Source organism: Chenopodium album, chromosome 17, assembly GCF_948465745.1.
Source record: "Chenopodium album chromosome 17, dcCheAlbu1.1, whole genome shotgun sequence".
NCBI lineage: Eukaryota > Viridiplantae > Streptophyta > Magnoliopsida > Caryophyllales > Amaranthaceae > Chenopodium > Chenopodium album.
The window spans coordinates 49,435,951-49,448,010 of NC_137850.1; the positions used below are offsets into that span (position 1 = coordinate 49,435,951).

At 33.7% G+C, this 12,060-nt stretch overlaps 2 protein-coding genes across 2 annotated transcripts; one reads left to right on the forward strand and one right to left on the reverse strand.

Annotated features, from left to right (window-relative positions):
• Positions 1 to 198: 198 nt before the first annotated feature.
• Positions 199 to 4,491, forward strand: LOC145590075 (uncharacterized). The gene is made up of 3 exons (XM_081646815.1): positions 199 to 880; positions 2,271 to 2,390; positions 4,117 to 4,491. The coding sequence occupies exons 1-3, from the start codon at positions 320 to 322 to the stop codon at positions 4,126 to 4,128; spliced, it is 693 nt and encodes a 230-aa protein (XP_081502941.1). The 5' UTR covers positions 199 to 319; the 3' UTR covers positions 4,129 to 4,491.
• A 694-nt stretch (positions 4,492 to 5,185) lies between these two features.
• LOC145588384 (L-ascorbate oxidase homolog) lies at positions 5,186 to 11,179 on the reverse strand. The gene is made up of 8 exons (XM_081645029.1): positions 10,756 to 11,179; positions 10,336 to 10,445; positions 7,390 to 7,660; positions 7,062 to 7,164; positions 6,617 to 6,962; positions 6,091 to 6,456; positions 5,814 to 5,892; positions 5,186 to 5,731 (listed from the first exon to the last, which is right to left on the reverse strand). The coding sequence occupies exons 1-8, from the start codon at positions 10,891 to 10,893 to the stop codon at positions 5,537 to 5,539; spliced, it is 1,608 nt and encodes a 535-aa protein (XP_081501155.1). The 5' UTR covers positions 10,894 to 11,179; the 3' UTR covers positions 5,186 to 5,536.
• Positions 11,180 to 12,060: the final 881 nt, after the last annotated feature.

Sequence of the window (12,060 nt, forward strand, 5' to 3'; positions counted from 1 at the left end):
TGATCAAAATTTAATGTTTTTTTTAAAAAAAAATTAAAAAAATTTGACAAGGACTATATTTCAATAATGGGCTTAAGATTAAAGATTTATGCCAAGTATTCTCAAAACCCAAACTCCTTTGGCAAAAACACGAGGTAAAGTAAAGCCCAAGAACTTCAATTTTTGTACGCAACAACATACGCCAACACACTTGTCCACTCAATTCAACCGCTTTCTCTCTCCTCAAATTCAACCCCAAATTCATTCATCAATTCATCCAAACTCCAGAAAATAAAAAAAACCCAGAATCCCAATTTCACAATCAATCAAACCTTGAAAGATGCCGAAGAAGATGGGTGTCAACAGCAAAGCCGAGGACGCCAAAGCTCGAAAAGCCGCCGCAGAAGCCGAGAAGAAGGCTCAAGAAGCCAAGCAAAAGGAAGACCAGTACTGGCGCGAAGCCGAAGGCTCCAAATCCAGAGCCGCCAAGAAACGCGAGGAAGAAGAGCAGAAACGCGCCGAAGCCGCCGCCAAGAAAGCCGAGGCGCGCCGATTAGCCGAGCAAGAGGAGCAAGAAATTGAGAAGTCCCTGAAGAAGCTTGATAAGAAGGCGAATAGGGTTATGGGGGCGACTCCGACGAAGGTGACGGAGGCGGAATTGCGGCGGAGGAAGGAGAAAGAGGAGGAAGATATGCGGCGGAAGGCGGAGGAGGCCAAGAAGAAGCAGAGTAGGATGGCGGGTGAAGATGAGTATGAGAAGATTGTGTTGGTTGAGAATAGGAACAGAGAAGGTGATTTGATTGAGGCTCATACTGTTGAAGAAGCTCTTGCTCAGATTTCTGTTGCTGATACTTTGCCTGTTGATAAGCATCCTGAGAAGAGACTCAAAGCTTCTTTTAAGGTAATTCATTATTCTCATCGTCGTGTGGTTTTGCCGTGTATTCCTGAATTAATGCTCATAGTATTTATGGTAATTCTTATGCTTAGGGTTTTGCAGGAATTATTAGTGTTAGTTGATTTTGGGTGAATAATGGTGGTATTGATGGTTATGATTTAGCACAGGTGAATTGATACTTCAATGTTACAGGGACATTATTAACGATGGTTGTGTTATACTCCGTGTTAACAACGAAATTTTGTTAATTATTAGGTGTCAGATATATTTAAATTAGAAGATAATATCAAAAAATATAAGATATTTATCTTCAAAATCTTATAAATTATTATCTTTTACTCTACGACACTCTATATAAGAAGGTCGTTTCTAGGGTTTAAGCAGGCTCAGATAGAACAAGTCTCAAAGACCCCATCTCCTCCCTACTACCAAACATTGTAGGTTCATAATATGGAATAAGCCGACAAGGCCCCGTACTATAAACTAATATATCAAAACCCTAACTCTTTGGAGAGAGGAATCAAGAGATCTATGAGAGTTATAACCCACAAATTATCAATAAAATAATTGTTCCCGTATATTTTTCTACCTCTTTAATTATGTATTGCAGGTTTGAAATTTTATGGTTTACACTCCGTACTCTCTTGTTTCCTTTTGTTCTACTAATTGGGAAATGCAAACTAAGAGATTGAGTGTGTTCATGTGTAAGGAAAAGGTGGATGATAGTTGGAGGGGGTAGGAAGCGGGTGTGTGTAAGAAGAATCTGGATAAATTATGCGGCAACGAGGCATAAGATGGTATATTGTGTTTGTTAATGTAGAATGAAGTAGAAACGAGTAAAACAAAAGGTGGGTATGTCAACTAAGAGCAAAGGGAGTGTGTTTATGTTGGTGGTGTAACAAAAGATTGTAGTGGTGGATGATTAACTGCTTGAATGGTTAAATAAAGTTCATGTATTTAATAGTTTGATGGGCCAATGGTGAAATTATTTGTATAGAGGGTCAAAGGATTAATCTTTTTGGTCAGTGTTTTTTTGGCGAATTCAATCAGCTTGTTCATTGTGATTGGTAACTTCATTGCCTATTTGCCCATGTATTTTGGAAGAAGATGCTCTTTCTTGTTCCTATCACAAACCTTCATCTTATTTTCTTTGTGAGCCCTCTAGTCACAGTCCTTGTTTGGCAATTAGTGGAGGTGGTTGTATACAAGTATTTGGTATATATTTGTTAGCCAATTGCTACTTTATCAAAAGCTCCTACAACTTGTGTTTGATTGTGGTTTAGCGTTGAGTGATTTATTCTCAGTGTTATTCTTTTGTTTGTCAAGTCTTTTTTTTAAAAATGTGTATGTTTATTTTCTGAAGGCTGTATGTGCTCATGACTTTTTGACTTCATAGGCTTTTGAAGAAGCTGAATTACCAAGGCTGAAGGCTGACAAGCCAGGTCTGACACACACTCAGTATAAGGAAATGATATGGAAACTGTGGAAGAAATCTCCTGACAACCCTCTCAACAGAGTAAGCAAATATGTCATTAGTTTACCTCTGTGGAATTATTTTCTATGTTTTTTTTACTTGTTTAGTACTGTAGTATTTGCAAGTTTGCTACTTTGAGCTACTAGTATTTGATCATAAGGGATGGAGGAGGAAGATTTTTGTGGATGACTACACGGAATAATCACTTTTGGTTCATGTAGTCGACCCCACTTATGGGATTAAGGTTTTGATTGATTGATTGATATAGTAGTATTTTATTTGCAAGTTTGCTACTTTGAGCTACTAGTATTTGGAGTAGTTAACCTGTTTGGATGTGGTATCTGCATGTGTGGTGTACTCTTTTGATGCTGATGCTATAAATATTTCACTTATGGTATTGAATCTTCTTAGAAGTGTAATTTATTTGAAGACAGAAGAGAGTAGTAGGTGAAATTTTTGTCAGAGATTTATGAAAACATAACTTGATGGGATTTATAAATTGTTTTTTCTTTCTTTGAAGCCACATGCAGCACTGAGATACTCTGTATTTGAATTGCTCTGCTGTCACATGTATATGCTAGTTAAAAATCAAAGTTCAGTAAGGGAGAATTAAGATGCCTTAAAGCTCAAAAGTAGTACTACTGTCTACTGATGCACTGTTAATTTATTATGCATGTACCAAGCCACTGTGTTATTGAAATTATTAGTCTAGTTTATGGTCATCCAGTATTCCGGTCACTAGGAAGCTATTCTGTAGTTTTGCTGGAAGATTATGTTATACTGATTTAAAATCTGTTTTTGGGGCTGTATTTGATGAATGTTATGCATCCCTTGATCTTTCTGATTATCTTTTTCACATCCTACATATTTGTGATTTGTTTGATGCTAAAGTAGTGCTCACTCAATAGTGTTAAAATATATTCGTAAAGTTTTATTCTGTAGATTAGGGTCTTTGGGGATAGGGATTATCTTCATGCAATCGATACAGATTCCATGGCATGGTGTAAGTGATACATGGTCATTTATTCTGAAGCTTGCAGTGTAAGTTGGGAGGTAATGAGGTTGACCCTTTTTTGACTGGCCAAATATTTCTCCCTTTTACGAGTTCTAGGTTTGGATGCAGGGGGCTGTTTTATAACACTATGTTTGGATATCAATAGTGAAGGGAAAGGGAGGAAAAGGAAAAAGAGGGAAGGAAAAGGGAGGTGAGGGGAGGGAGAAGGTGAAGGAAAATGGATCCTTCCAATTCCCTCCCCTTCCCTCCTTGCATTAGGTATCAAAATAAAGAATGATGCATCCTTCCTTTTCTCTTCTCTTCCTTTCCCTCTATTTCTCTTTATCCAAACATAGTGTAAGTGAGAGGCAAAATGACAGTTTGCATAGGTTAAAGTCCATTGTATTATTTGATGGGTAGGGAGTGTTTAAGTGGGTGAAGATGCAGGATGATTGCCTTAGGGTTCTCTCTATGTAGATGCTAAAATAGAAGCTCAATTAAGCTGTACAAGGCATGAATTGGGGGAAAATGCGGGATACTTAAAAGCAGAGCTATCATTTAGCCTGAACTAGGTATTGTTACCAATTGTGTTTAACTGCAGTAAAAACTTATTAGTGCAAAACTTAATATTTGTTTTTTTTTTTTTTTGGGGGGGGGGTGTTTTGGTTTAAAAAAAACTTTATTTAGCTACTTGCACCATTGTTGCAAACTCGACATCTTGCATATGCCAGTATATTTTGTTGCTGACTATGTCAAATTCTGTGTCCTGAACAGGTTGAAGAATGATGTGTGATAAGGAGGCTGTAACCGTAGAATTACACTGGCATTGAAGAACACTATCAATAACTGCGGCACATTCTCTGTATGAGTAATCTATTCCTGGACTACTATATGCAAATCTGATCATTTCTTTCAAGGCTCCACCAAGAATCTGTGTGCATATGGTGTGCCTGTAGTAATAAAGCTTCCTCTTTGGAATCCTTCTCCCCTCATTTTGTCGTAGTTACACTGTGTTACATGATTGGATCAGGCTGTTAACTTATTCTTATACTGTGTACCATAGCTAGAGTGTTGAAATTTGAGGCTGTTGCTATCTTGGCACTTTACATATTAAGTTTTATAATGTGAATGCCGAATTTGATGCTCAAACTTCTTGAAAGTGTGAAGATGGTTATTCTGGTATGAGTAGTATTGTATTGAATTTCCTGTATGAGTAGCATCATTCAAGATCTTACTTTTAGGCCCGGCTCTTGCATTGTGGACTGATTATAACTAACTGTACTAACTCGAACAGGAATGAAATTCAAAATTATTTACATAGTCATAAAGAATATACAAAGTAACATGATGATCTATCATTAAGTTACTTTTTTGTTCAAAAAAAAAAAAAAAAAAAAGAAAAGAAAAAAATAATTAATGATAGATTTCAACACCAAAATATATAAGAAGTATAAATGTACATTGACACAGTACATGGCCAGAATATATACGAAGTATGAAAAGAAGCTAAAGCTAACTTAACACCTTTGGGGACTCGTGTAAAACGTGACGGTAATATCGTAGCTCATTATTTAGCTAGATTATTGCCTTTTGGGGTGGAACAGGTTTGGATTAATCATTGTCTATTGTCGAGAACCTGTTTTGTACACCCGGGTTTAAATAACAAATTCTATTGTCCATGTACTCTCAGACATGTTAAACAAAACTTAACACCTCATTTGGTATGTGGTAATGGACTAAAGATAGTGATCATACATAGTTTGTGAAGAAATTTTTCATGCCACTACCAGGGTAGTGCTAGTCCATACTTAATTAGATCTAATATTATGTGATAATGGAAATTTATGAAAAAATACAAAGGTTTGAGGATGGAGTTCTGATGAGACTAATAACCATGAAGTCCCTTACAAAATTACACTTAAATTTATTACAATTTCCATAATTTATAACCGCTAAACAAACGGACTTTAGGAAGAATTGTAAGATCAGATTGAAGTTTCAATAGCAATGAAATAGAAGAATAAATACAACACATTCATTAGGTTGGCATTCAAGTTGTTTACCATTTTTTCTTACAAAACAAATTCAATCCTTAAGTTTCTTAAAAGAATTAAGACCCCAAGAAGGGGTCAATTCACACTTCTTGCCCCTTGTCTGGTAGATCATGCACTACCTCCATGGCAAGTACAACAGATCACTTGCTAGCCCTACCGCAGAGAAGGGCGTTATCAGGTATCTGGTATTCATCCCTGAGTGAACGAGTAGGCGTATAAACTCTCAAATAAAATTGTTCTCCAAGGTATTGTCGTGCCCAGAATTGAGTCCTTACGTTCCACATGCCAACATTGTCCAATGATAAATACACCGCGGTCCAGGATCTTGGATATACCTACAACAAAGAGTATGAAGGACCATGAAATTTCCCCAAAGGTGAATTGTTTGTTTAACTTAATGACATTAGCTTATCTTACCTGTACAGTGCAACGCGATATTGCATCATGTAGGTTGTACTGTCCCCGCTTCTCTGTTGACCATTTTCCGCCATCCATCCTGCCATACATTCAACAATATGAGTCGCCATAGGCAAGAAGAGGTTCAAATACATCAGCAGAAGGTATAAATTATTACTAATGAGCAAATATATAATACTAGTCAAGAAACTGTCAAAATTTTGTTTCTTGTAAGTTGCCATTTTTAGCCTGATTTGTTCTAAAAGACTTGTTAATAGTGGTTTAAAAACTTGCTTACCCAACGACGAAGAAGTTGTAGCCATCAAGGTGCCAAGTTTGTACAATGTTCTCTTTGTTCTCAAAAACAATCTCTATAAATGTCCTGTAGTCAGCACCCATCACTCCTGTGTCAAGGTACATGCTTTTCCCCGTAGGGTGATCAGGTATGCTGTCGACACGAAACACGCCTTGAATGTTAAAGTAGTCTGCTAGCTTAAGGGGAGTATCTGCTGGAACAAAAGAAACACTGTTGATAGCATATCTTTGTTTTCCATTCACTTGAGCTGCAGAGCTCATTAGCCTGATTGTTCTGCTCAATGGGATTTCTCCATAATGGTAGGATCCTTGTGGATTCGGCCTCGGTCCACTTGCTGTTAGGTTAGTCCTAGTAATCATAAGATTTCATATATATTAGTTCAAGAATAGATTAAAGAAAATAGAGACTTCCTCAATTAGAAACATGTAACAGGAGAAATTCCAAGTTTTTAAGTACATAGTACTAAAATACTCTGTAGATGAGAATGATGTGCATTAGTTTATACTACCTTATAGTACGTGCTTGTGCAAGGGACCAACCGATTTCGGTGGTGGGTCCACCAGGAGGAGGGCCGGATACAGCGTGGTTGGAGCCTTGATAGTGGAGGATCCCGGTGGTTGTATGGATCACATCATTGAACCTGGTTGATACCGCGATGTAGTAGTCTTTGACCTCCATATCTGCTGTGACCAAGACAGAGTAAGATTGACCAACATGAATATCCAATGATGAATAGAGTTGCTGCATGGTATGAGTCCCCTCCACTTCTACTAGCTTCATCTTATGACCTTGAAATCTGATGTTGAGTGTGTTTTGTAGACCAACATTTGATATCCGAAACCTATATGTCTTACCTGCCAATTTTTGAGAAAAAAGGTTGCGTTTAAGCATTAAATAGACTTTTTAAAATAACATATGAACACATATTAATCACTAAGGTTAACATTTTGTACCCTTTTTGACTGTGAAAACTGCATCGTTTGCACGTCGACCATTGATATGAACCCCATCAGGGAAGTGAAGCCTCTTTCCATTGTCCAAAATTGCCTTCAATTTCTGCAATCATAGTACATTAGTAGCTACCCCTAAATTGATGTGTCCAAGCAACTTTCTCCACTTATGTGGGAGTCAAAATGTCGCTAAAACAATCATTTAGAACTAATAACACGACAGCTAAATTTAAATAATTTAACGCTACTAAAGTGTATACGTAGATTGAGGTCTAATAATAAAAGCAAAATTGTTTAGAAATAATTGAGAATGGTAGAGTTATAAATATACCTTGTGGTTAGTTTTGTACCAATCACCGATGAGAATGGTAAAGTCATCAGCAGGGGGAGGGAAGGGAACAGGAATGAGAGGCCTGCTAAGAACCCTAATTCCTCCAAACCCACCAGCAGCCTTGTGAAAGGCTGTAGAAGGGAAGTAGAAGTAACTTCCAATTTGATCTTTCACTTGTAATTTGTAGGTAAAATTCTGTCCTGGAGGAATTGGACATGTTGTTCCATACACCCCATCTTCAAATGAATTCTTCCTTTGTTGGATCCCATCCCTACATTATCAAATGTCCGTAAAAAATAACTTATTTTCGTGTATCAAGCCTTCAATCCATCAAATAAGTTCAACTATTAACATTATTAATCTACTGATGATTCAATATTATGATCGATTCAATAAATGTGATCGATTCAATAAAGATGTTCCTAACTAGGATAGATGTTAATAATGTAATAATAAGGATCTTTGTACCACATTAACAATTGTGTTATTTGATTTAATTAATGTTTAATTTACATGAAGTCATGACTTTTGTGCTAATACAAGAAGCTAAGCTAAGTAGAGAATAGAAACTAGTCAGAGATTGCACGTAGTTTGTTTCAGCTAGTTACTTGCCTTGATAATAAAGATTGGCGGTTAAGGTTTGTAGTAACTTTGCGGTGGTAAGCAATTTGTTTCTAACTGTCAATTTTTTTTGACGTGCGCGCACCGTTTATATAATATTCATGCACATATCATGAATCGAAATAATTTTTTTTTTTTCTTTATCTTTTTATTTAGGTTCATATAATATTATAATGTAATTTCAGATGAGGCTATTATTTTCTCAGCTAAAATGTCATTGGGATATTTATTTCCTTTTAAATATATGAGTATTTAATTTTTTGTTTTAATTATAAAAAAACGGATATAGTTCAAGCTCCTATCACAAAATTTCTCTTACACATGTTATGCGTAGATGAAGAAGGAACTTTTAAGTGTACATTGTATATAGAATAATCTTATAACAACATTAAGTAAGAGTCAGCATTGACTTATAAGATTTTTTTTTGTTTTTTTTTTTTGAAACCACTTGCGGATATTAAAATTAATAGAGGTCAATCTCCGCCAAAGATAAGAGACTTTGGGGGAAAGGACCTACGCAAACAAGTTCGTTACAACCTCTAGAATCCCACCTAGCAACCTCTAAACTTAGGATTATTAGCAAAGCTTTAATAATTAATTACAAGATGACCAAACAAAATTACACTTAAAAGTTGAGTATGAACATGAATAAGAAGTATTAACAGCCAAAACTATTCTCACCCTAGATTACAAAAAAAACAGCCAAAATAATTCATTACAAAAAAAATAATTTTTTCGTTTTTAATTTTGTATTGCTTTTGGAGGTTCTTAACATGATAAAACAACATATTAATGATTCTTTACCTCTAATTTTCTTCTTCAATTAATCTTTGCAAAATAATTATACATCATACGTTGCACATTAGCATTAAGTAGCTATATGCGAATTGTGTAGAAACTATATATTGCATGCTTGATATAATTGTGCCACCTATTTACTTTATATCGACCTACCTCTAATAATACATAGAGGAAAAAGTAATATCAATAAATACTACTTGTATATTACTCATAAATTTATATAACAATATAGTTTTACGTATAAACTTTATGTGTCTCCAATAATAATATTTACCCTTTAAATTGCTTTTTAGATGAAAAGAAATAGTGTAGCTTAGCTGCCTTGCTTTATGCAAGTTGAGTGCACTCATGATTATACCACTCACGTTTTTTCCATTGACGGAAATTTTGTTGGGGACAACTAGGACCTTATTTTAAAGCTAAATTGAGTACTTAACTTATTTAAAGACTTACTTTTAATTATTTCTTTTTGTCTTTAATTAGATTTCCTCTTTGGTCAACAAGAGGGAGTAAGTTCAAATTTTTTAAAACATTTGTTAATAGACAAAATTTCAACATCTCACATAAGAATAACAAAGTTACTTTTAATTATTGGTGTTTAACATTATTAATGTTACTTTTTGGCATAAAGCATTTTTTTTTTTTTGAATATTATAAAGCATTTATTTATTAAAAAAGAAATATTATATCTTAGATATGAGGAAAATATATTATATTTAATTTCCATATTGATAATAGGATTGATTTGGTAAATAATATCATTAGTGATATATTTTCCTAATGTGTAAGATCTCATATTTCTAACAATTATAATAACCTTAAGTAAATTGTTTTATGCCATTATGTAGGAATGCCTAAACTCTATATGTGATTATTATGGGTAAGGTAAGTACCATATAACCTATAAGGGTCATGATTTGAGTGTTACAACAAATGACATTTTTATATGAGGACAAATGGAGTATAATGTAGATCTGAAATTCAATTTTTAAAAAAACTTAAAATTAAATTCAACACCAAATTCAAATTTACAATAAAGATGTAACCATTGTAAAACAAGATCATACTGCAATTTTTAAAACTAATATCTTCAAATATAAACCGAATGTCCAAAACTAGTTACATTGAATTGAGAATTTTTTTGAATTAAATTTACGTGACCAAGAACAAACTACAATAGAACTTGATTTAACCATTTCAAACAATATGAATTGCTTGCCCCCTTAAAATTCTCTATAAGACTATAAGATGTAAACTTGGTTCAACAACTTTTTAGTGGTACTATTTGATCAAATAACTAAAAGTATCACACCTTTTAAATTGAACAATTAGATGTTATATTACGGCATGTTAACTAGGCCAATTGAATTGCACCCTTATTATAATATTATAACATATACCGATACTCGTACATTTTTTTGGCTGGTATGAAGTATACTATAAATTCACTAATATAATAAAAGTATTATTAATTTTTTCTGGTTTGACAAATTAAATAAAAATTCGAGAGAGAGAATAACAAACCAAGAAATGAGAAAGGGCTCATCCAAGTGATTAAATACGTTGATAATAAGATTATCATTTGTCACTGAAATTATATCTGGACCTGGGAATTGCTTGTTGATTAGTATCCCCTGCATTTTTTAATCAACCAAATCATCATCAAATAAATAAATAAATGAATAATTTAACAGATTATGAAAATTAAAATTAAAATTAAAATCTCAACAAATTAACTAATTACAAAAATTCATCTTTACTTTCAATATTATCATAATGTAGGTTATTTTTCTAACATTCACACCCTTAAAAACAACAATAGTTGATAATTGAGAATTAAAGCAGTAGAATAATTAAGAAAGAGTTTTGCAAAAATCCCTTGACTTGGGTTTTTTAAAAACAGCTAAGAGATGGAGGCCAAAGGGAAGGAAGAGATGAACGAACCCGTTGTCGAACACCGAGAGGATAGACATGGCCATAGGTGACATGCCAGTCGAAGAACCTATAAGGACTATCAGCAGCAGCAAAGTATAAGAGAGAAATCAAAGCAATGCAGGAAAGCAAACAATTATTTTGAGACATATTGTTATTTACTACTATATGTTGTTACAAAAATAATGGTGTTTAATTTTGTGTTGTGTATGAATTGAATGTATGTTTCATGAAACCTTATATTATAAATTTATAACATAAAATTAATGGGTTGTGGTTTGGTGTGGTGTGGTGTGGTGTGGTTTGGTTTTATTTTTATTTCCTTAGGTGTAAAGAAAATAATAACAATAATAATAGTGTATGTAGTTTTGGGTTAGGGGTATGGGAAACAGAATGAATTGAAGGGCTTTTTAATGGAGATGAGTAGTATGGTAGGGCGGGTAACCGAAAGAGGGTTTTTGTTGTATTTTATTTATTATTTCTACGTAGTATATATGTGTATACAAGAGTATTATTCAATGTAATTTCAAAAGAAAATGAAATGAACTATGTAGTCAATTACTCAATTATATCTTTAATAAAAAAAATCTATACATTTACCGAAAGTATTGGCTGTTTAATCTATATTCCTGAAAATTCATATATGCGCTAAGAAGGGCATATTTATTATAAGACGTGTTTTATGAGAATAGATTAAATGACCGATTAAATTACTAATGTAGATAGTTTAGTTAGCAATTCCATCATAATAAAATGAAGTAATAAATCACTCAAAATGTAATATGAAGTACTTTTTTTTTTTTTTTTTTTTTTTTTTCTGAGGAAAATTTAATATGAAGTACTTTGGTACTCCTATAGTTTTGTTATTGTATTTTACATTTTCTATAAAATTAAGTTAAAGTTCAATATAACAAGGCTAGTTTATAATTATGTACTCATGTAATCATTTGGAGTATTGCTTATGAAAAACAAAGGTCTAAACAGATTAGACCAAGTAGATGTTGTTTTTCACAAGATTGTGGGATAAAATTGTACTCGTAGTTGTAAATAGGGTATTGTTTGCCAACCCGAATCCATCAACCAGATAGATGTGTCAAGTAATAATAATTAATCTAGCGGTATGAATTGTTTTTCACTTGTAGGAAAATCCTCAATAATGGGCACTTTGGGAGTTGGGACTCTCCCAACTTCCTTCCCCTCGTAAGATGTCTTGTTTGTTAATCTAAGTTGGAATGACCTGTGTAAGATTTGATCTGATAAAAAAAAAAAAAAAAAGCCGTATAGAATTGTAGAGCATGAGTAAAATAAATGGGAGAA

Bases quoted from the DNA above. Each gene is read 5' to 3' on its own strand.
- LOC145590075 (XM_081646815.1), top strand. From the start codon at position 320: ATGCCGAAGAAGATGGGTGTCAACAGCAAAGCCGAGGACGCCAAAGCT. The intron at 881-2,270 runs GTAATTCATTAT...TTGACTTCATAG, and splicing joins GACTCAAAGCTTCTTTTAAG to GCTTTTGAAGAAGCTGAATT.
- LOC145588384 (XM_081645029.1), bottom strand. From the start codon at position 10,893: ATGTCTCAAAATAATTGTTTGCTTTCCTGCATTGCTTTGATTTCTCTC. The intron at 10,446-10,755 runs GTTCGTTCATCT...TAAAAAATGCAG, and splicing joins CTCTCGGTGTTCGACAACGG to GGGATACTAATCAACAAGCA. The intron at 5,893-6,090 runs GTAAGCAAGTTT...AATGTATGGCAG, and splicing joins TACAACTTCTTCGTCGTTGG to GATGGATGGCGGAAAATGGT.